Source organism: Triturus cristatus, chromosome 2_1, assembly GCF_964204655.1.
Source record: "Triturus cristatus chromosome 2_1, aTriCri1.1, whole genome shotgun sequence".
NCBI classification, from domain to species: Eukaryota; Metazoa; Chordata; class Amphibia; order Caudata; family Salamandridae; genus Triturus; species Triturus cristatus.
The window spans coordinates 890,622,970-890,647,608 of record NC_140581.1 but is presented as its reverse complement, the minus strand read 5'-3'; the positions used below and the strand labels follow the sequence as shown (position 1 = coordinate 890,647,608).

The window sequence follows — 24,639 nt, the reverse complement described above, 5'->3', positions numbered from 1 at the left end:
TAGAGCACAGACACCAGGGAAAAGATCATTAAACTGACACACTAAAAAAAGACCAATGATGGCAGTACGCTTGTTTAATAGATTCTCCTTTAGAAGCTTGGATCAAGGGCAAAATGGTTGGAATAAATCCTTAATTATAAGTCCTGATTTTTCGACCTCCACACCGATGGTCTGAAATGTTTATAGTTGCCCTTTGGAAGTAGAGGATGATATAGAGGGACAGGAGACAAGGGAATCAACCATTCCTTCTGTATCATGATTAGATTTGAAAGAGGAAACCAAGATCTCCTTGACCAATGTTGGAGAACAAAGAATACCTCTGCTTGCTACCTCTGAATGTTGGGTAGTACCTTGTGAATGAGAGGAATTGAGAGAAAGGCATAAAGAAGAATTCCCAGCCAGGGACGTAGTAGAGCATCTGCCGCTAATGCTGAGTGTCTAGGAATCTAGGAAGAACTGGGACAAATGAACATTCTAATGATTTACAAAAAGATCTACCTCCGGGTTCCCAAATGGCTTACATACCAGTTGAAATACAGGGAAACCTGTAGAATGCTGATGAGAAGACAAGAAAATCCAACTTTAGGGGCCCGTTCTGATATTGTTCTATTCCCATATGTAACCATTGTGAGAGACAAGAGGTTAATTGTATCCAAGTGCAGATCTGACATTTCTGTGGATTCAAGGTTCTTGACCCTGCCCTGAATTGACAGTTCAGCTAGGATAGGCCTTGGTTATCATATTGTCCATCCAAATCTCTGCAGCTAACCCCTTCAGACAGCATGCAGATTCTTGATGTGCTTTTCAAACCACTTTTATCTCTTTCCAGTTGGCGAATCGATGAACCGCTTCTTTAGAGTATGGCCCCTAAATTGAACTGAAGCCCAGTGTTATCATCCAACCTAGACTGCTACCACCTATTGTAATTAATGTGTCTGGGAATTAAAAACCCACCCTGTTCCCTGGGTTGATGGAATTAACAACCACTGGAAACAATTTCAAATGTTCTGAAATATTGTAATCAGAACAAAGTAGTTCATTGAAAGTGGAGACTAATTATTTGGAACATGCAAAACTACTTGACCCAGATGCTGTTGTGTCAGCAAAATTCTAAACACTGTTGCCTTCTGGAAAAAAAGAATGAAGATAGTTAAATTGTCATTTCCTCAAAAAGCAAACTAAACACATCCACTTCTTTCTAGTCACTTACCTTGTTTGTGTGGCGGTGATACTACTCTTTGGCTAATGCTTTGCTCTTTGCCATTAACTGCTGGAGATGAATTAGCAGCTTAAGTCTCCATATCTCTGGGAAAAGGACTTTGCCTATATCCATCCTGAACTATACTCCAAAGTGTTGTACACAGTGAGTAGGCTGTATATTAGATTTGGAGAGGTTGATGAGAAGACCTGGCTGCAAAAGAGTTTATCTGATAACTTTCAGGTCCTTCAAACCCTAAGCAGGAGAAGACGGCTGATTTTAAAGATCAGGTAGGTAAATCCTGAGTGATTTGTTGCGAAAAACCAGAACTGCCAGGGATGTTTGCGAGCATTAAAAATCTCTGAAATGAGTCCTTAATCGGGATGTGTAAAAGGCATTGCAGTTCTATTTTGACCGAGAAGATTCTACTAAAAAATATCAGCATTAGCTGTTGGAGGATGTTATAATGAACCTGTTTACTCCTTTTCAGTCCATCACCATTCTGTACTTGCCTGAAGAGGTCTTCTCTAGAAAGACAATTGAATTCCACCCTAAAACTCTCTCCTGAGGTGGGACATGGAGAATTGCCTTCTTCAGAATGAACACAGCAATGTTCTCCTCCAAGACTTTCTTTTTCAGTAAACCAATGGGACAAGGAGTGTAGGTGGAATGAGAACATGAAGGAATTGTGCCAAAGTCTATTGAATAGTTTTCTGGCACAATCTATAGGACTGATTTATCTGAAAACCAGCTTGCCCCCTCAGTCCTGAAATAGATGGCTTCTTACTAGGCAGCTGCCTACTGGTTCTGAAGGATGCCTTTACCCAGCATAATCAGCAAAGTGCCTTCTGACTACCCTTATTTAGTGAGTTGGAGCATAAGATGTGAATTCTTGAAGGGTTCTTTGACTGAAACCTTGACATGTTGAAAACAAACTCAGGTCTTCTTCTCTGACCTCTTCCAAAAGATTTCTTCCTTCTCTCAAAAGACTGAGGGGCAGATTTATTATTTGTGGAATATTGCTATGCAGCATTCAAAGCTGCTTCATTTCAGAAGGAGAAGAAAGCAGTGCAGAGCCATATTTATTTACAGTGGCCTGCTGCTGGTCTTATGCCCTGCATTGGTGCACAAGCAGACTGCCTAGCACAATGCACAACTTTTGTGCCATGGTGCAGAGGTGTGTGCAAGATGTCTACCAATGGGTTTGTACTTGAAGTATAACCTTTCAGTATGAAATTGCATACCTAATCAATTTTCGGAGCATTCTACATGTTAGATGTGTGCTGTCCAATTTAGCACACGCAGTGTGTGGAATATGATGAGAAATTAAAACATTTCTCCTACTTTGTGTCTGCTTCAGGAAGGCGTTAATTTTGAATGAAAAGCCCGGTCTCACTATCTTTGTAGATCTAACTTGCTTTCAAATCTAGAGGTGGTGGCGCTGATCCACCACGTACCACCCATGTAACAACCCCTTGATGCAAAGTAGCGCAAAGCAGCAGAAAACACAATTTGCTCTGAGGAAAGGACACTTTTTCTGCACAAAATACCTTTTGTGCTGGATAGTAAATACCCTTCCTGGACTGTGCTACTTTGCATCACTTTGAATGAGTGCAAAGTCTTTGTAAATCTGCCTCTTGGTTTTATACCTAAAGGTCTGTGAATATTTCCGATTGCTGGAAATGGCATCCAATGAAATAAATTTGATTTTTTGGAGATCTTGAAAACCATGGATTCTATTTCTTCTCACAAAAACCGGCATCCTGAAAAAGGCATCCTCAGAAGACACGTCTTTAGGGAGTAAAAAAAATCTAACTTCCATTATCTGAGAGGTAAATTCGTATGAGATTCTACAACATTACTTGAATCCATAGATGAAGCCCTCAGAGTAACAGAGGCAATGTTAGACAACTTCACTTATACTTTCATGCAATCCAGAACTTGAGAGAAATCCTTCCCATTTCGAAAATGACCAAGTAAAAATTAAAAGTCTTAAACCTGGAATTGAGAAGCATAAATAATCTCATACGAGACGCTGACTCTCATACGCTTTCTTCAAGGCACTCTCTACTTTCTTATCCACAGGGTCCAAAATTGAAATGTCCATTGTTAGCCGTGTAGTTTGTCCTGTCAGGTTTGCCATTAGATGATCAATGATTCGATATTAAAGACGCTCAGCTTTGACAAAGGATAGAGATTCGCCATAAAATGAGTAACTGTAGGTCTGAGGGGGTCTCTCTGTTCTCTGCTGAGAGATCCCTGGATTGCTGAGATCATTGGTATCTTAGGGATTGACTGTGTATGGAATTACCGAAACCACTCTCCACTGGTACTCAGCTCTTCTGACTATGGAGGCAGTTAGAAATTATTAGAAGACAGAGAGGTCATCACTGGCTGTGGCTCCTCCTTGAGAATATGTTTCGCTCCTGTAGAAGAGGAGGCATAGTGGTCAGGATGAGGAAAAGGAAGAGAGAAAGAAAGAAACTGACCAACAAGAAAAATCTGAGTGGCAGCAGGGAGAACATGGCGGCAGCAGGCTGATCTGCCGCTGCATCAGAAGGCTCCACTCGCTCTACCCGCTCTAGATGCTCTAGATGCTCGTGATTTTTTTGAAGGGGAAACGTTACTGTTCTTGATGATGTCCTGCAGCTTGGGACAGAATTTCCCGTCCGTGGAGGGATAAGTTTGTTTCTTCGGCGGCTCCGGTGTTGCAGGAGGCGGCGGGAGGCTGATCCGGCTCCAGGTTTCGGCGCTCTGCGCCCAGCATGTTTTTACCTCCCTTCGCGCCTTCCGTTGCAGACGCCGTTCAGGGTCGGGCGGTCAGGCGGCTGTGAAGAGAAGGCTGCTGATTAACCCGTGGGTCTCCGGGGGACCCATTTGAACTCGGCCTGGCGTGTGCTGTTTTTTGACCGGATGTGTGTTGGCGATGAGGCAGGTCACGGTCCGGGAGCGGCCTGTGTTCTTTCTGTTGCCTGTGCTTCTCTCGGCTTGCCGCGTTGGGGAGCTGCGGCGCTGGAGCTGAGGAGAAGCCGAAGAGTTGCAGCTCGCGTGCTCCTTATGGGGTTTGCCAGAGGAGTGGCGGCCACCCTGGAGCAGGAGCGCGGGGAACGATTGTTTAGAGAGAAGCAGTGCGTCCGCCCACAAACAAGGTGCCTGGAGGGCTGGGTCAGCCAACTTCTATCTTCAGGAGCTTCAGGAGGCTCAGCTGAAGGTTGGCAGAGACGGATTGATAAATGAGTTGTCTCTTGTCCAGGTAGGAGGCAATCTAGCTACTGGGGGCTCGCCTGTTTCGCCCCCTGAGGTTCCGCTTTCTTCTATCCCCTCACCAGATAGTAAGAGCTATCGGAAGAGCAAAAGACAAGGGGGTGGAGGAGAGTCGGTTGGGGTTAACGTAGCTAACTCTACTAAATCGGTTAAAGCACCCATTGATGAGCTAACAATTCGGAAGAAGAACCGGTTATAAATCCTGGCAGTATTGATAACGTTGGTCATAATAAAACTAAGGGGAAGGTCAGGTCTGGGAAGACTGATAAGAAAAGTACTTCCTCTTTTTTATCGGGGGAAGTAAAAAAAAAGTAGCACTTTAAGACAAATAAGAGTACGTGTGCCTTCCCAGACGGCAAATCCAGGATTACGCCTTCCTTAAGATCATACTTTAAGGTGCTGCCGGAAGTACTGTGTCTTGCAAGACAGAGAGAAGCTGGAAGTCCTGTTAAGTCTGCTTCGGGAACAGAGAGACTGATAGAGAGGGTCAGCAGAATGGAGGTGGTAGGTAAAGGGATAGAGGATGTAGATCAGATTCTCCCTGTGGCACCACCAGAAAAACTTCCGGATCCACTTGATGGTCAGACCCAGTGCCCGAGTTCTTCAGAAGGCCAACTGGAAGGCGGAGTGATAATTTTAAATTCCGTGACTCCAGCTCCAGAGTCACACTCGATCTCCTCTCTGGAACACCTTATGGCCTCATTGGCGGTAGATATTAAAAAGGGTTTTGAAACCTCCGCTGCAAATCAAGGAGAAATCCGGAGTTTCTGTGAGACACTGGATAAAAAAATAGATCTCTTAAATGTAAGGAAAGTAACCCTAGAATCTAATGTGGAGGCATTAACGGGGCAGCTTGATGTTTTGAAAGTTGATGTCACGGCCATGAAAAAAGAAGCGGGAGTCCTACGAGAAAGGCTGGAGACATTAGAAAACAATTCCCGTAGGAATAACTTACGAATATTGAACGTTCCAGAAGGGAGTGAGAGTGGTGATCTTAAACTTTTCATGATTAAGCTCTTGAAAGAATCACTTGATTTAGAAATCCCAGTTGAGGAATTGGATAGGGACATTCAGAGGATTCATCGGGATCCCTTTAGAAAGAACCTGAATCGTTCTAAGCCAAGGAAAATCCTTATTAATTTTCAAACTTATTCTGTGAAGGAGAGGATACTTAATCTATCTCTCAAATACAAATCGCTGAAAAGTAAGGACTTCCCTTTCCAGATTAGATCGGGTCTGGCTAGAGCCACGCTGGATAGGCAGTGGGAATTGGGGAGAAAGTTGGAAGACTTTAAAAAGCTAGGAGCTGTGGCCCAACTTAAATTCCCTGCTTTTCTGAAGATCATGTTTAAAAATAAAATGTACAATGTTAGATCAGTACAGGAAGCAGAGGATTTGTTGGCAAATTTACAGGCGGGGTAGGTAATTCCTAATTTACTGGGTTTGGGTCTTGTTTCTCCACTTACCCTTTTTTTTTTTTTCTCTCTCCTTTTGTGTTTCTTCTTTGAGCATTGATATGTATTGATATGTGTAGATCGGGGCTCTCTTCTCCTCCCCTTCCTAACACTATATTTGTTAAATTTCAAAGTTAGATTTATTGTCTTGTTAAGGTAGATTCAGGGATAGGTTTTTTTTCTTTGTTGACAATGTGTCTTTTCTTTTGAGGGCAGAAGCGGGTGTGAGCCTTTGAGATGCAAGTACCTGGGCTTTGTCCGGATGATTGGGGGATGGGTTCTCCATGGGTGGGGGGTAGATGGCAATGGGGTGGGGGAGGGAGAAGGGGGGGGGGGGTTTAAAAGAAAAATCCTCATTTTTCGCCACCCTAAATAGGTACAGTTTTAAAGTCGAGATAAAGGGCATAGGCAAGGGGCTGATGCTGTTGAAATTTGACACTCCTCGCTTAGGTAGGGTAGAGGAAAGGGAACCTCCATGACCTCTTTTCAGATTCTTTCCTGGAACGTCAATGGCCTGCGCACTAGACCAAGGAGAGACAAGATATTGCAGTATTTGCGGGACTCTTCAGCGCAGGTCATTGTCCTCCAGGAAACACATCTAATGGAAGATGAAATGAATTCCCTGTTAAAATCGCAAAGTTGGGTTGGCTCCCATGTAAGCACAAATCAATCAGTGAATATAAGAGGGGTCTCAATTATTTTTAAGAGGTCAGTAGGTGCCCATATTTCCTCTTACATAAAGGACCCCAATGGTAGATGGGTGATAGTCAAAGTTTCAATAATGGACACATTGTTGTCCTTAATTGGCTACTATGGTCCTAACCAAGATGACCCTACTAGTTTGAAGGCTATGTTCTTGCACTTATTGGACATTCCAGAGCCATTTGTCTTGGCAGGGGATTTTAATATCGTCTTAAACCCTATATTGGACAGGACCCCAGCTACTAGGGCTGCGGTCCTGTCCAAATCTCGAGAATATCTGCTTGGGGCCATGAGACAGTTCACTCTGTCAGACACTTGGCGAGATAGATCAGGGCAGCAGCCAGGAGTGTCTTATCGAAATTACAAATATAGACATCAGTCAAGGATTGATTTTGTCCTGATCAGCTATTCACTAAGGAGTAGGGTTAAAAATATAACCTATTTGGCTCCCCATCTCTCGGATCACTCTGGTGTTCTGATGGCTTTGGAGTGCCAAGCACTTAGACCAAGTAGAACTTGGTCCTTCAGCCGTGCCATACTCTTGGTTGAGGAAGAAGTTTCTTTTCTCTCCCAGGAGGTGGCTTTGTTTTTGGAGGTGAATGTTGGTACTGCATCAATAACCTCAGTTTGGGATACAATGAAAGCTTTTATTCGGGGTCAAATCACTAATAGATCCTGTTACAGGAATAAAAAATATAAGGAAGAGATCACCGGGATTGAAGCTAAGTTAAAAGATGCAGAGGTGGATCTCTCAGCTGCTGCTTCCCCAGAAATTTTACAGGACAAGCAAAATAAGATTAGTAGTTTGAAGGCCCAGCTTGAGAGTATTCTGAATGCTAGACTTATCCGTAGGTGGGAAGCTAGCAAGATCTCCCATTTGGAGTATGGGGAAGGAGCAGGTAAACTCCTTGCTTGGAAGAGTAAATCAGACCGAGCAAGGAGTTATATTAAGGAGATAAGAAATGAGAGGGGCATCTTAGCTACGGGTGATGAAATCCGGGACGCCTTTCAGGCCTTCTTCCAATCCAGCTATCAGGAAGATGGTAATGTAGATAGTCGGAGTGTTCAGAATTGGCTCAAAGATATTGCGCTCTCCTCCCTTAGTCCCGAACAACAAACATTTATAGATGCAGAATTCTCATATGATGAAGTAAGGGAGGCTATCTTTAATAGCAAGAATAGTAAGGCTGCAGGCCCAGATGGTTTGCCTTCTGAGATATATAAGGGAATAGGAGATAAGGTTGTCCCTATCATGACTAAACTCTTTAACCAGATCCTACAAGAAGGTCTGAACCCCCCAGACTCATGGAACGAGGCCACTATAGTTTTGATTTTGAAACCAGGGAAGGCGGCATTCAATTGAGGGTCTTATAGACCCATATCTTTATTGAATGCCGACTATAAAATCTTTACCTCTATACTGGCAGCACGTTTGGGTATGGTGGTAGGAGACATTCTGCATCCAGACCAGAAGGGCTTTGTGAAAGAGCGCCAGATAACTCACCTAACTTATGATTTAATCGGTGCAATAGATCTGGCATCCACATATTCTATCCCTTTAGCGGTTATGACTTTGGACGCCACCAAGGCCTTCGACAGGGTTAACTGGGTATACCTGTCGGAGGTCTTGGAAAAATGTAATCTTGGCAAGAAGTTCCTTCATACAATACAAACTATATATAGGAGCCCTACAGCCAGACTTCTGGTAAACGGCAGTGTTACAGCACCCTTTAATATATCTAGGGGCACTAGACAGGGCTGCCCACTCTCCCCTCTCCTGTTTGACCTATACATTGAGCCGTTTGCCCAACGGCTTAGAGAGGACGTTAACATCCAACCCTTTAGGTATGGAGAGTGGGAGAGGAAGGCAGCCCTATATGCAGATGACATCTTGATTTTTACTGCCGACTTGGATAAGGCATTCCCAGCAGTCATCAGTCAAGCTCAGGAGTTTGGAGCAGTTTCAGGGTACGAAATCAACGCCGCTAAAACAGAGGTGATGGTTTACCAATGTCGGCATCTGCTAAGCTCTAAAATGAGGTATCTTGGTGTTAATATAGAGCAAGATATTGCTAAGATCGCTGAGTTAAACTTGACTGAAGTGGCGAGAGAATGTGTGAAGCTTATGAAGATCTGGGCTTCACTCCCTCTCTCTATTATCGGTAGGACTAATTTGGCAAAAATGTCGATACTCCCAAAAATTACTTTCCTTTTTAATTGTATTCCACTTTATTTTGAAAAGTTACAAATTGAGAAAATCCAGAGGGACATCAACTCCTTTGTTTGGGGGTATACATTTTCGCGATTGGCTTGGAAAAAGCTGAGACGCCGAAGGGAGAAGGGAGGCCTTGCTCTGCCCGATCTTCAGCTCTATGCCTGGGCGTTTCAACTTTCCCACGCTCGTATGCTATTAAAAATGCCGACTAAGGTTGGTGCGGGTGGGATGTTTTTAGCAATGTTACAGGGCGCACATTTACCGGTGGAGGGATTTTTGTTTAAGTTTGGAGATGTTACGTTTTTCAAAAAAGTTAGGCTCAAGGTTTTGCAGGGTCTGGGTAAAACGTGGACAAACTTGAGGAGGTCGATAACTCTTGGCTACTTTTCTAGCATGGCCCATATATGGGACTCTCCTAGTAGTCCAGAGTGCCTGAGAGATAGGTTGGCGATTCCGTTAAGGGATTCTGGCATGGTGGTTTGGGGGGATCTGATCTCAGATGGCGCTTTGGCAACATGGGAACAACTTAGTGAGAGGGTGGGGCCATGCCTTTCTAGATTTAAATATTGGCAGCTGATGAGCTGGGTCCAGGCTGAGTTACGGACACCCAAGGGGGATTTATTAGGGAAAGGCAACGATCTAGAGTACAATCTTGTGACTAAACCCTATGGGAAGAAAGAAGTTTCCTTTTGGTACCAAGCAATTTTGGAGGCTGTGGACGGAGAGTTTACCTTGGCAGAGGAATTATGGGGTAGTGTACTGTTGGATCGAGAATGTGATTCTTTATGGCAATCCGCATGTAAACTCCTGTATGATATAGTAAAGCCGGCATGGCTGAAAAGAAACCACCTGTTTACCATTCACAGGGCATACTTTACTCCGCTGAAGCTCTCTAAAATCAATAAAGAGCAGCCTGTCTTTTGTAAAAAATGTGGTCTGGTCATGGCTTCCGACATACACATGTTTAAAGAGTGCCCAGCACTGTTTTCATTTTGGGACAGTGTAGGTACATTTCTGTCGGACATATTAGGGACTATGGTCACTATGGATTTATCTTTGATTTTTTTGGGACTTCAAGATAATGTTAGAGGCCCTGCAAGATTGCTACTTTTTTATGCCGTGCTCCTGGCTAGGAGACAAATATGCATGAAATGAACCGACCACATCCCTCCTTCCTTTTTTGATTGGTAATCCTCTGTTTTGGCGACCTCTAAGATGGACCTACTGAGAACAGGCAGCAAAAAGAGGAGAACATTCTGGAAGATTCTGGAAGGAAATGGGACCCGTAGTTGAGGTGTGTTTTTTTTTCTTTTATTTTTTTTCTTTCCCTTTTCCTCCCTCGGGTCCTATGATTAATGCTGCCTGAATACTCTAAGGTCCAGGTCTAGATCCCTCCTCCTTGGTGAGAGGCTGAGGTCTTAGGACATGGCCTTCGAGCTCTAGAAGCTAGAAATATAGAGTTATCTCAGTGGATGCTTTTGGTGTGCGTTTCGGTAAGTCTCAGTGCCGGTAGGTGGGCGATTTTAAGCGCTTATTACCTACGCCGCTCAGTTTGCTGAGTGTGGGCGCGGACTCCTCGATTGTGCACTTAAAGGGAGATTGGCGGCTAATGAGGACAAAAAAAAAAAAAAAAAATCTGAGTCTTCATGAGGCGGAAGAAGCCATGCCCCTGTGCTTGTTCTATTCATAAGACAGATTTTACTATAACCTCAAGGGAAATCCTTGACATCGAGGAAGAGTTAGCAGACCTGTGGCTAATTTTCCCGATCCCATGCTCATACTCTCTCTTGGGTGAAGAGTAGGGAGATGAGTGATGCTTTTTCTGTGCACGCTTTACCATATTTTCCTCTGTAAACCTAGAATAACAAATGAGGAAGGAGTAGAAAGAAAACAGAATAAATAGTCCAGTCAAGGGAAGGCCCAAGATATGCCTGTTACCTTAAACCAATATTACAAAATTAAACCCATAAATCTAATTGTCCTCGAAAAGGTAAGCATGCCATTATAGTGTTTCATCTTCTGGTGACCTCGTAAGAAGATACGCTTCATTACTGCTTATTAAATAATGATTTGTTTTTCATGCCAATATGACCACAATAAAAGCTTAGCAAATGGGTTGTACACACTACCCTTACACTTTCCAGCAAGCTTGGCTTCACATAGGAATTCAAGTGGTCATATATTTTAGAGGGCTGATGCACCTCTACTCAAGCTGCTCCTGCAGCAACTGCAGCTTCCGGGGGACTAAAGCTCAGAGCGTGCTGACACACAGCTCCTTTCCTAAAATGTCAAATGAATCATGCGCATGCCAGTAGATTGCCTTTGAAAAGACTAACCCGCAAATGAAGAAAAAGGGCCAGGTACACCTCCTAGAACACGTGTGCCTGATTAATAGTATTAAAAAAGAGAAAATAGGGGGGCGTGGCTAGCAGCCAAGCAAGATGGCCGCAGCCTAACGGAGCTCCGAGGGTGAGGCCGACTCCCCTACCATCCGCACACTGATCCGCTTCATCAACTATCCCTACTGGCGCTGGGCTGGTAGCCTGTAGGAAGCGGCGCCGACTGAGCCGCCTCCGGGGCTCCTAAGTGCTCGTGAGCCTGATCGGCGTCGGCCCGCTAGTAGCGGCCTGTGCCGCCGGCCGCGACCGGGGCCTGGATTACTCTGAGAGCCGCCTGTGGTGTGTGGGAGCCTGGGCAGTGGCTGTGCCCAGAAGCGACCGGAGCAGCTGACGACGGCGACGCTGGGGCGGACCGAGATCGCCCGCGACCTGTGACCAAGTGGAGGCGCCCCGGACTTTGCGGGGGGAATATTGTCCCCGAGCTCGTCCTGAGGAACTGCGCCCGGCGCTGTGATCCCCGGGGGCGTCGCCCCGCCGCCGGCGCAGCCCCGTGGAAGGCGTAAGTGGGGGCCTGCAGAGGATCGCTGGGGAGCGGCCCCCGGGCTGCTGCAGTGAGCCGGAGCCGGGGACTGTGGCCGATCCCGGCGGGGACCGAGGTGTGCCGCCGGATTGAGGGTGGCAGCGCTGGAGCAGACCGCGATTGTCCGCGCCCTGAGGCCTGGTGAGAGCGCCCCGCATTGAGTGCAGTCTGCGGCGGTCCCTGCGGAGGGAGTATCGCTGCCGTGATCCGCAAGAGGGAGGCTCGACTAGCGAGGCTGGGGCCGACGCTGTGATCCCCGTGGACAGGGTGCGTGGGGGCCTCCGGGTTGCTGTGGTGGGCCGGTGGCCATCCGGTTGTTTGGAGGCTTGATTGCCGCTCCCGAGCTGTGTGGTGACCTTGCCCCCCCCCGGCCGGCTGGGTGACGAGAAGAAACGCCCCGGGACGGCGCCCGCCGGCCCCAAGATGTCCGGGAAAGGGAATCGCACGCACCAGCAGGGTAAACTGGACAAATTTGCCTACAATAAAGATGCGGCTGCGGGGGCCGGGAGGTCTGACGGGGCTGCTGCAGAGGCAGAAGCGCCTAAGGTAACACTGGAGGACATAATGCTTGCCCTTAACAAAGTGCAGACCACGGTAGGATCCATCTCCACGGATGTGTCCTTGCTCAGGGCGGACTTCCAAAAAATGTCGTCCAGGGTCACGGACGTGGAGCGCACCACGGCGGCTTTGACGAGTGACACTACGCTCCTGCTCCAACGGGTGTCCCAGTTGGAGGCTGAAACGAAACAAATGGCGGCGAAGATGGACGATCAGGAAGGGCGCTCCCGGCGTAATAACGTCCGCATAACGGGAATTCCCGAGAGTGAAGGGAAATCCGCCATGGACTTGTACATAGAGGACTTAATAAAAACCAGACTGCAGCCTCGGGGTCTCTCTTCATTCTTTTCGGTGGAGCGCGCCCACAGAGTGCCTGGGGGTAAGCCCAAGGTTGGGGCGCCCCCTCGACCGGTGCTGGCCCGCATCTTCAATTACCGCGACAGAGATGTCATCCTCCAGACGGCCCGGGTGGCGCCACCGTTACGGATTCAGAATTCGATGGTGTCGTTCTTCCCGGATTTCACGGCGGCGGTGGCGGCACGGCGGAGAAGCTTCCTGGAGGTCAAGAAGACGCTGAGGGCCCGCGAACTGCCTTACTCCATGGTCTTTCCGGCGCGCCTTCGGGTGGTGGCGGAGGGCAAGACCCTGTTCTTCGAGATGCCGGAGGAGGCGCACGACTGGCTCGAGGGCTGGAGGCCGGCGGGCGGCCCTGGGAGATCGGACAAGCGGAGGCGGCGAACAGAGGCGACGGCGGACGCCGGCGACCTGGATCCGGGAGGGGAGACTTCGGACCGACCCTGATAGGTAGCGAGACTCCGTGCTGAATGCTTGTGACTGCCTTCAGGGGTGCCTCGAGGTGGAGGCCTTGTGGAACTAGACGGCGCCGGCTCAACGATATTTCAAGGGGTGATCAGTTGAACTTTGTCCAAAGGGGAGTATTTGGTCTTCCTCGGACCGCCCGCTCCACTACACGCAAGTACTGTTTGGGGACTTGGGATCTGAGCACTCTGCTGAGTTGGGGTGGCGGGCAGTTTGGAGTCCGTATGGCAGGGAGGCAGGGAGGGGGTGGGGGGGTAAGGGAATGTTCGCAAGTTTTGTTTTACAGTTTTTGTTTATAATGTCGTATATGTTTCAACACACAGTACACGCACCATGCACTGCAGGCACGGCCTGTGCCGCTCCGCTCATAGCATCAGCTCTGCGCTGCTCCTGCCGCGGGAATGGCTGACACAACGCTTGGACGTTCCACTGGGGTCCCCCTCACTCCGGCGCAGCCTCTCTCCCTCCTTACGTGGAACGTGCGCGGCTTAGGCGATAAGATTAAGAGGGGTTTGGTCCTCCAGAGTCTCAAGAGATGCTCCCCTGCGGTGGTCCTGTTGCAGGAGACCCACCTAATGGGCACTGCTAGTAAAGCGATGGATAGATGGGGGTACAAGATGGTGATACACTCTGACTTCTCCTCTGGTTCCCGCGGGGTGGGTATACTGGTAAAGAAACAGTCCCCGTTAATCATAAAAGGCACTCGGGCAGACGGTTCGGGGAGGTTTGTGGCGCTGCATGCCCAATGGGAGGGACGCCCCCTGAATATTGTTTCGGTTTACATTCCTCCTGCCCTGCATGCTGCGACTCTTCCTGCGCTGAGCTGAGCTTATAGTGGGCGGCGACTTTAATGCGGTGGTGGACGGCCTGCTTGACCGCCACCCGGAGCGGGCTGGTGGAGGGGGAGCGTCCCGCCTCGGGAGTTTCTTCGAGGCACTCGGACTGGCAGATATATGGAGGCTTCACCACCCAACACAGCGCCACTACACATATTACTCGGGGGTGCATAAAAGTTTGACCAGAATAGACTACTTCCTGGGTTCGCAGGGCAGTCTCCAGTATGTAGACAGCGTGGAAATCAGGCCCAGGGGCATATCGGATCACTCACCGCTACTTCTACAATACACGCGCTACCACCTGACCAGGCGCCATGTCCCCCCCTTGCACCCGTGTTATCTCCAGGTTCCCGACATCTGCAAAACACTTGGGAAGGCTACTAGTCTCTATTTCCAAGAAAACTCCTCGTCGGTAGACTCTCCGGCTACCCTCTGGGAGGCGTACAAAGCGGTCCTGAGAGGACACGCGGTCGCCTCCATTGCGGCACACCGGCGCGCGCGGCATCTTGAGCTACAGTCGCTAGAGGCGGATCTTGCCGCGGCAGAGGCACAACAGGCCGCACATCCATCGCCTGCAACCTCCCGGGGATTACAGGTGGCGCAGGTGAAATATAAGGAGCACCTGGCGGACTGTACCAGGCGATGGCTAGAGGCCACGCGACACAGAATCTACGATGTCGGGGACAAGACAGGGAAGCTGTTGGCATGGTTAGATAGAAGGGAGGGTGGTTCCAGGTGGATTGCGCAGCTCATTTCGGGGGAGGGTCAGAGGGCAACTGACCCGCGTGATATAGTGAACACCCTGGCGGGCCACTTCGCTGCGGTCTACTCCTCCGCTTCTTCCATGTCAGAGGAGGAGGCGATGTCGTATGTTCGAGATCTGGACATGCCCAGGTTAGCCCCTGCCGCGATGACGGCCTTGGAGGCCGATCTGACGGTGGACGAAATACAGGCTGCGGTGGGAGCGCTTCAGTCGGGTAAGGCGGTGGGTCCCAACGGCATCCCGGTTGAGCTGTACAAGAGGTTGATAGGGACGCTAGCTCCTCACCTGCTCGCTATGTTTACCGATAGTCTGCAGCGTGGCGAACTCCCTCCGGATCAGCGCACGGCAACTATTGTGGTCCTCCCGAAGCCTGGCAAGCCGGCGGAGGAGTGCACCTCCTACCGCCCCATCTCGCTCCTCAACGCAGAGGCCAAGATTCTGGCCAAGCTGCTGGCGGCTAGACTGACGCCGCACCTCGCCGACATTATACATCCGGACCAGTCGGGCTTTATGCCCGGCAGAAGTACGTCCCACAACCTGCGACGTCTGCATGGTGTGTTGGCCCGGACGGGTCGGGTGGGCGAGCCGGCGGTGCTTCTGTCGTTGGACGCGCAAATGGCGTTCGACATGGTCGAGTGGCCCTTCCTGTTCGCGGTCCTTCGCCACCTGGGATTCGGGCCCAAATTCTGCGCCTGGATTCGTCTCCTGTACACTAAGCCGTTGGCTCATGTTGCGGCCAACGGGCATATGTCCGGCGATTTCCCCCTGTCGCGTGGCACGCGCCAAGGTTGCCCCCTGTCGCCCTTATTGTTTGCCCTTGTGTTGGAGCCGCTGGCGGCGTGGATACGCTGGGAACCCTCGATAAGGGGACTCCGATGGTCAGATGGCTGGGAGGACAGGGTTTCTCTCTATGCAGATGACGTCCTATTGTACCTGGCCTCCCCACGGCGCTCCATCCTCACGCTACTCAATATATGCAGGGTCTTCGGCAAGGCGTCGGGGTACACGATAAATTGGTCTAAATCCGTCATGTACGTGCTGTGTGGCCCTCCGCCGCAACTACCGGCGGATTGCCCCCTCAGGGTGGCGGAGGGGTCGTTCAAGTATTTGGGTGTCCACATCACTGCGGACCCAGTGGTATTCTATCAGAAGAATCTTCAGCCCCCGTTGGACCGTCTTCGTCGGGACGTCCGTCACTGGGGGGCGCTGCCACTGACCCTACTGGGGAGGGCGGCGCTCTTTAAGATGATGTCCCTGCCTCGCTTCATATACGTGCTCGAAAACACACCATATCCAGTGCCCCCGGCGTACTTCCGCTCAATCGCGGCGCAGGTGTCTAGTCTTCTGTGGCACAACCGACCGGCGCGTATTGCACAGTCCAAACTTACCCGCGGCTGGTACGACGGGGGGACAGCATTGCCCGACATCCAACTTTACTACTGGGCGACGCAACTCAAGGTCATCAATTATTGGCTCCATGCCCCGCACTCGGATCCGGCATTTAAAGCGGATAGAGCCATATTGGGCACGAGAGGTATGTTGTCGCCCCTGTACGATGGGAGGCTCGGCCCAGAACTCATTGGCCCCTTGCGACAAACAGTGGCCGTGTGGCACGTGGCCCAGGCCCGGCTGGGATGGAGAGGAGTTTTGACCCAGCTCACCCCCTTGTGGGATGCGAAACGGCTCGGGAGACTTAGGCATAGTAGGGGCTTCGACAAATGGGATGACATCGGGATCTCCACAGTGGGCGACATGTGGCACAAGGGTGCAGTGATCACCTTTGCGCGCCTACAACAACAATACGAGCTGGCGCCCACGGAATGGTTCCGGTACACACAAATTAAACACGCGCTGCTCGCCGCTTTGGGGCCTGGAGCCTCAGTTCCGGAAGCGTCACCACTGGAGGATAGGCTGCTCACAGATTATATGCCCCAGCGGGCAACATCATTCACGTACCGTAAGCTAATAAATAATCTCCCGGACCCTATGGGCACCCTGCGGGAGAGGTGGTCCACTGATGTCGGGGACTTTGATGACCCGGACTGGAGGGAGGCGCTGGCGTCCCCCCGGGAGGCAGGGATACCTTCCAGGCTTCGGTTGGTACAGCTCCGGATTCTGCATAGGTCCTACGACACCAGGTACACACTCCACAAAATAGGAAGAGCACCCCATCCATTCTGCCTGCGCGGCTGCGGGGAGGAAGGCACCTTCTACCACACCATCTGGGAGTGTCGAAAAATCCAAGAATACTGGAGGCGAGTGATGCGTACGCTGTCCCAGGCGGGGGGTGTGTCGCTTGCACCGGAACCCAGGCGCTGCCTGCTAAATGTATGGGAGCCCAACGACCTGGGCAGGCAGGCTCAGTGTTGGGCCACAGTAGGCATCGTGCTAGCTAAGCGGAACATAGCGCAGAAGTGGGGGGTGGGAGAGGTGCCGCTGCTGTCTGTATGGGGGCGTGACATGGATAGGGCTATGATAGCCGAACGCTCAGTGTACATAGGGAGGGGTTGTCCCCAAAAATGGTCTAAAATATGGGGGGCACGGAACACATATCGGGGAGATATATGCGAGCCACCACCAACGCTTGAAGATGAGACCCTTGATGCGGACTGAGGTGCAGGCCTCTATGGCAAACATTTGGGGTGTGACTGTTGGGGATGGGCGCCTGGGTGGGGGGATTGCCGGGAGGTGGGGGGCTGAACTGCTTCGGACTTTGTTATATGCTGAACAACGATTGAATAATCGACAATTGCTGTACTGTACTGTGGTAAAAGAAAATAATAAAAAATTGTTTTTTTTAAAAAAAAAAAAGAGAAAATACACCTCCTGAAACATTTTCTAAAGGCGGCCACAGAAGCCCAAACAATATGGGCAGAAGAAGAAAAAACATGAAGTGAGGAGAGTGGGAGGATTGTTTATATTGTAAGGGTTATTCCTCTAAGGAGGAAGTAAACATAAAAAGAGACTTAGGTAAGGAGTGCTGAAGGCTGAAGAGGCACCTTTAGTTCAGTATAGCAAGTAAGGAGACGAGGAAATGACAGGTTTATTATCTGACCAAAAAGATGTAATTTACCCATCCTTGTATTAGGTTTGATCTTGTCAAATAATCAGAACTGTTTTGGTGATATTGATTAATAAATGAACAGACCTAGTGGTAACATTGAAAGGTACCAGCTCACTAATTTTAATATTTGCACCTATTAAAATGATGAATATTGCACCTTAAGTAACAGTTTCTTGCCTTCTAGGACTAATGAATTAAAAGTTGGTAAGTTGTTACTGATTTTCTCCCAAACAAACAGCAGCAAGGGGAAAATCTTTAGTAGTGTGATCTCAAGTGCAGGGAAATAATTTTTCTTTTTTGTAAGACTTGGTTAAATTGTAAAAGAGGTAACAAAGCTGCATACCTTCTTGGGAATCACCCTATGTAGAAGTCAACATTTACTGCATACCGTTAAGATGACCCTCAGGTTCTCGTACGTCAGATGTGCGTGACAAGGACATAGCACCTCACTGCTTCTCAGAACAAGATTCTCACTTATGCAGCTGACTATGTAACTGAATTTCTATTATATTAACATTTCTTTTAGCTGTTAACCTCTTATCTCAGATTGAAACTGTGTGTGTCTCATACAGTATGGTACATTTGAATGTTTCTTCTTGCTAAATTTTGTATAAATTCACCAATAAAATCTATTTTTGGACACAGCTGGAGAGGAAGTCACCATCTACAGATTGGAAGAGAGTTCTCCAGTGAATCTCGACAAGAGCATGTCCTCATGGTCACAGAGGGGAACAGCTGCTATGATCCAGGTCTTGTCTAGGCAGGAAATGGACGGGGGCCTCCGCAGAGCCATGAAGGTGGTGTGTACCTGGTCTGAGAATGACGTGCTGAAACCAGGCGAGGTCTTCATTGTGAAATCATTTCTCCCTGAAGTTGTTCAGACCTGGCAGAAGATCTTCCATAATGGAACCGTGCTGCATCTTTGTCTGAGGGTGAGCTAATTGTTTATGTATTTGGGTATTGGGCCCATTTTGTCACCGCAGAGCCCTAGGGCAGTGGTTCATAACTTTGGAGTGCTGTGGATCCTGACTCAATTGCTATTGGAAGCAGAGGACCCTGATTAAGCAATTTTTATCATTTGAACTTCGAAAAATGCACAAAACTAAAGAAATAAGCATACATGATATACACAAATTATGAAATATTTTCATTAATTTACAAACAAAAAAGTGCAAAAGTTAAAATTCCAATTTCAAAGGGAAGGTTGAGTTTTTCAAAATTTGATTTCATATAAAAAAGACAGTGACATGCTATACTCTAGTATATCACTTTGTCTTTTTTAAACCTCACGCATCCTCTCTTTTTGTGTTGGCACTAGTGCTTCAGTTGAGGCAACCAAAATTTCCGTTTGCTGTACTTGCTCAGCTCACACCAATCAAACTACAGCTACTAACTTAATGTTAGCTGCCAATTTGAAATTCCTCCGCATTTACAGAGCATTAAAAAAAATTCAGTACTTGATTTTTTATGTGTATATACTTAATTAATCTGCTATTTCTAACCCTTGTGGATCCCCTGAGTAGGATTAATTGCCCTGTGCTATCATCTGACCAAAGCTGAAGAACCCATATGCAAAGCTATGGATAGTGATATCAACAGGCTGTTAATTAGCAGGGTCGCCTCCAGGTTGCTGTCAAGCATAGTTATGACGGAATGGGGTTTTCTATATCTTAATCTTCGGGTGTAATAATGAAATAACCCCTGCCATTGGTTGTATGGACCTTTGTTTGTCGACAATGAGATTTGAAAAGGATTGATCATCTAGACAATACAATTGCTAAAGACTTTTAGTACAGTCAATAATGAGAATTTGTGTGAGTTACAGGGTTTTATTTTTCAATTATTATTGTTGCATCATGTATTAAATAAGTATTAGTATTTTAAGTATCTGCTTTAAAATGAATATAATCCAAAAATTGATATTTCAATTTAAGAAAGAATACAACGTTTGTAAGAATAGCAGACAATATTCTAATTTAAATTAGAATGAAATAGAATAAGGTGTCAGTTCAGATACCCAATAAGGAGTTCTGAAGAGAGAATAAATGCATAAGCATAAAGCCTTTGCATATCAATTAAAAGGAAGATCAAGCTGGAAAGTATTCTCAGCTTTAAATCAGGAGACATCTAGTAAAACAGAAAATAGGCTAAGCAATCCCCCATGAAGAGAGGAATAAGCTCTAGAAAATTCAAGTGATAGAAGCCTTCCTCTGCTCTAGGAACAGGCACTGATATAAATGCACACTATTCTACATGGTAACATGTTTCACTTTCTTCGTTCACAGTGTTGAGTAGGATTTCAGTAAACCTTTGGGTATAAGACAATTCCCCAATTAATCACTCCTGCACAATGGGCCATAATGGGGCATATATACAAGCTCCTATCGACACCACAACGTCGCCTATATTGATGTTGTGGTGGCGATAGGGGTTGCGCCTTATGCACTTAATGTGGCTTAACACTGCCTTGTACATAAGGCCCCCTTTCACGCTATGCTTAGATAAGTGTTGCAGTTGGCGTTCCACCGCAACACCCATTCATTTTGACGCTGCCCTGAAGAACCTAGACCTTATGGGCCTGGCGGCGCAGGGTACGCCTTAATCTCCTGAGTTCACCTGCTTTGTCGAACAGAGACACGGGACACTCCGTTAGGCGTAGAAGGTTTGGTTTATTAGCTGCAGCTAAGTACAGTTGTCCCAGAAGTACACTCGGTATGTTCTTAGGAGACTGCCACTTTAGTTTGTGGTGCACAATCTTTTATAACACATATATTCACAAAGAACACTCCCAATGCATACAGGGTTAACCAATGAGAAGAATGTGAAAACAAGATATTAAGTAACTTAAAAAAGCCTCCCTCCCAACTGTGTTTGTCACCCTTCCCCACAAGTTAATCAGTGGTAGTGTTTATAAGTCGACCTGCAGGTGACAGGACACATTTGTATGCCCCGCAGGACAGTTGTGAAATGAGAGAATACGAGTAAAGAGTAGCGAAGGCCAGGAGGATAAGATAAAGTCAGGAAAGAATGGTGCGAACCAACAGATAGTCGAGACAGGGATCAGTCAAACCAGACGAGGATTAGTGGAGTCGGCCAGACCCTGACACCAGCTATAAACAGAGGCAGGAGGTTATTTGGCACGTTGCAGTAGGATGAGGGAAAACAACACCTCGTTCACCGTGCTGCCTGAGTGAGGGCAACACAAAATGGCGGAAAGACACAAAATGGTGGCTAAATATGAAAACTGAATTACCTCAGACCCTCCTTTTGCCATTACTCAGGCAAGACACACAGACTCATTTTAATCTGAGTCGACGTCAATGGCCATGAGGTCATCAAGCTGTTGCTGCAACATCATTATAATGCTCTCCGTCTTCCGTGGCACAGGCCTTGGGACACACATAGTGGCACAAAGACCACAGATGGCGGGGCCATACTGTATACAGAGACAACAGGAAAAAATGATGGCCAAAACCACTCCAAGGAATGTTAATACCTTCCATCCCCATTTGGACAGTAATCCCCCAAACCATTCCAATAAAGACCAATCTCCTTCGTCCTGATGAATCGACTCGGAGATCACATGTAATTTGGAGATGGCTTGGTATACCGTAGGGGCGTCGTCAGGTATATAAATGCAACAGCTAGATCCGATCAATTTACAAACTCCACCACGATCCGCAAGAATAACATCCAGAGCAATCCGATTCTGCAATGTCATGAGACGATCCGCTTGAAGGGCGGCTGTGAGATTACTCAAGGCTCCCACAGTGACATCTATGGTAGTCTCAACAACACGAACCAATTGTCTCATGTTTCTACTGTTGGCCATTGGGCCCCAAAAAGGGAGAAATCCTTTAAGGATATCACCTCCCTCTTGTCCTGCCGTGTCTTTAGAATCAATAATCCCTCTGCCATATCTGTTTCTGTGATGTCCCGAAGGAGCAGTGTATGTAGGGGTAGGCCTGGGCGGTAAATTCCGTTCCGTTCGCGGAATTTGCGGAATTTGGGTAATTTCGCGTTCCGCGGAGAACGCGAAATTGCCCAAAAATCTGCGTTCCGCGACTTTGCGAAATTTTTTGCTTGTTCGCGTTCTCAATATGCGTGTTCGCGAGATATTTCACCCCGAGCACGCAAACAGCGATCGCGAACAGGAAAAAAGTGTCGCGAACAAGCAATTCCGCGTGCTCGCGGAATTTCTGCGTGTTCGCGGAAATTTTTTACCGTTTCGCGGAGATTTGCGTAACGCGATTCCGCAAATTCCGCCCACCCCTATGTAGGGGGGAGAAGAAAGGCTATATAGCATGTTCCTGAAAATCCGTCGGTAGCCACGTGTACGCTCTTTTGTGGCAGACAAAATACGTGCCCTGGGATGGCACTAACGGTAGTGAATTCTGAGATGTGTGAATGTATGTATGGGAACAAACACTCTTTCCTTGTCCAGTGTCAGTAGTCTGGCCATTCATTTGTAAACAAAGGTTACCTCGATGAGGCACAGTCCAAATTGGTGGAGATTTTCCCTGTTTAACTCTATCTGTAAGGCTAGTAGCGTAACGAGTCACGTTCCAACCATTGTATGCCCGTTTCTCATCAACAGGAACCCTACTATTCTCCACAATTCTAGCCATAGCCACTATTCCTTTTATCAGAGAACTATGACTAAAATCTTGCCCACTACCATATGAACCAACTGGACGTCTAAATCGGTTCTGATATGCATTTGAAAACATCACAAAATAGGCCCAAGTGGAACCTTCATAAGAAAATGGAAGGGCTAAATATGGCATCCCTTTGTCTGTGGTATGAGGCATAAGTCCACAAACCCAACAGTCGGTTGTGTTGACTACCAATTGGTGTTGATGCAACAACTGGACAAATGAATTGTTAAAATATTCTGTTCTCCTGATTAGTTCATGTTGGGGAAGCATATGTAATTGATGTGGGGAGATAGTAGAATGAAAAGGCAAGGAAATAGAAGTAGGGACAGATTTGTGCTGCATAGCATAAACAATCCAACCTATACAAGCCAATAAGATACTAGAAAACATAAGAACACACAATGTTATGCCACATTGACTGTACACTAATTTACAATATTTCTTTCTCATCTCTTCCTTCTTATTATTCTTTCCCAATTTGACATCCATCCTCTAAAATTGTTGCTCACGGCAATCTTCCTTAATCACTTGGCTGTGATTATTAGCCATCCTATGACACTGCAAGTCCTGGGGGCCTAGCCACTATACAGGTCACGAACCAAGACTCCTACCGTGACCCTGCAACCTGGACAGATGATACATGTCACGAAAGAGATGAAAATCTCAGGTGTCCTTGACCAGTCTAGGCCTTAAATTATATCGAGTTCTGTTCAGAACAGTTTGGTCCTGAAATAGTGTCTGTGGATCTGTAGTGTTCAATCGGAGATGTGGCGGTACGGCTTCTTGTAAAACGTCGTCATCTTCTTTCTCTGACCGAGTTCCATCTAGGTGTGCACTACTGAAAGGAACAAACCGGGGGACCCTTTCGCCTTCAACATCACCTACACCCTTACGGACCCAATGGTCAAAAGGCAAGGGCAAGGGCACCTTTTTGCAGTGCACGCCATGGATCCAGTTCTTTTTCCCTTCGACTTTCACTGCTGTACGTGTCACCAGAAGAACCTGTCGAGGCGCCTTCCAACGAGGTTCCAAATTCCTTGTCCTCTGAAAAATTTTCACACAAACCCAGTCTCCCGGTTGGATAGAATGACCTGGGTCTGTGGAGGCCTCTGGTAAAGCGTTTTGAACCTGTTGGTGGAGAACACGTAATTTAGTGGTGAGGTCGTGTAAGTAGTCAATCAGCATTGGATACTGTATGTCAGAATACTTTTTAGGGCGAGGGACTCCCCAAACATTAGCCGGGCGCCCAAAAACAGCCTCGTATGGGCTGAGTCCCAAACGAGAATACACTGCTGTTCTAGTGGATAGGAGAGCCAAAGGTAAAGCATCGGGCCAGGCAAGTCCTGTGCTAGCCTGTACCTTTGCAAGCTTAAGTTTGAGAGTGCCGTTATAGCACTCTACCAAACCCGCTGATTGGGGATGGTTCGCCGCATGGAATTTCTGCCCGATACCAAGACCGGCACACACCTTTTTCATAATTTGGCCCACAAATTCACTTCCATTGTCACTCCAGACAATGCGTGGCAAACCAAACCTAGGTAAGAACTCTTTTAGAAGAACTTTGGCAGTGGACAAAGCAGTGTTGTCTTTCAGAGGGTAGGCCTCTATCCATCTGGAGAAGGCACACACCACCACCAAAACATATTTGAGATTGTTGCATCGTTCCATGTGAATATAATCAATTTGCAACACCTCAAAAGGATATGTTGGGGGAGCAAAATGACCTGCTGGAGTTGGGGTTCCCTTTCCTGGACTATGCATCAAGCAAACGATACAATGCTTCACCAAATTATCTGCACATTTTGGAATCCCTTCGTTCAGCCACACCGGAGCCAGAAGCTTACATATTCCCTTCGCACTGATGTGGGCTGGACCATGTGCCATAGCAACTACAGGCAGTACATAGGCATCTGGTAACAGCCAACGCTGATGTTCTGACAATTCTATCCAACATCCCATTGCGTCTAACATTCCTGTACTCTCTTTCCACTTACTCAACTCTTTCTCTGTAGCCTCTCCTTGAATCGATCTCACACTTTCTATTGTATCCTCACACATTCCTTTTTCCTTGACCCAATTTGCAGGGCCCGCAACATACATACGACTCATAGCATCTCTGGCTGTTTCTTTCGCTACCTCATCCGCAAAAGCATTCCCGCGACCAACATCATCAGTTATCCTCTTATGCG

General features: G+C 47.6%; 1 protein-coding gene across 3 annotated transcripts in view; it reads left to right on the top strand.

Annotated features, from left to right (window-relative positions):
* The window catches only part of TRPM6 (transient receptor potential cation channel subfamily M member 6), a 671,614-nt gene that overhangs the window by 569,305 nt on the left and 77,670 nt on the right, over nt 1-24,639 (top strand). For all 3 annotated transcript variants that reach the window (XM_085633062.1, XM_085633061.1, XM_085633064.1), the window contains one exon: nt 18,438-18,724. In XM_085633062.1, the coding sequence (XP_085489188.1) occupies nt 18,438-18,724 (287 nt within the window). The remainder of the gene's footprint in view (nt 1-18,437; nt 18,725-24,639) is intronic.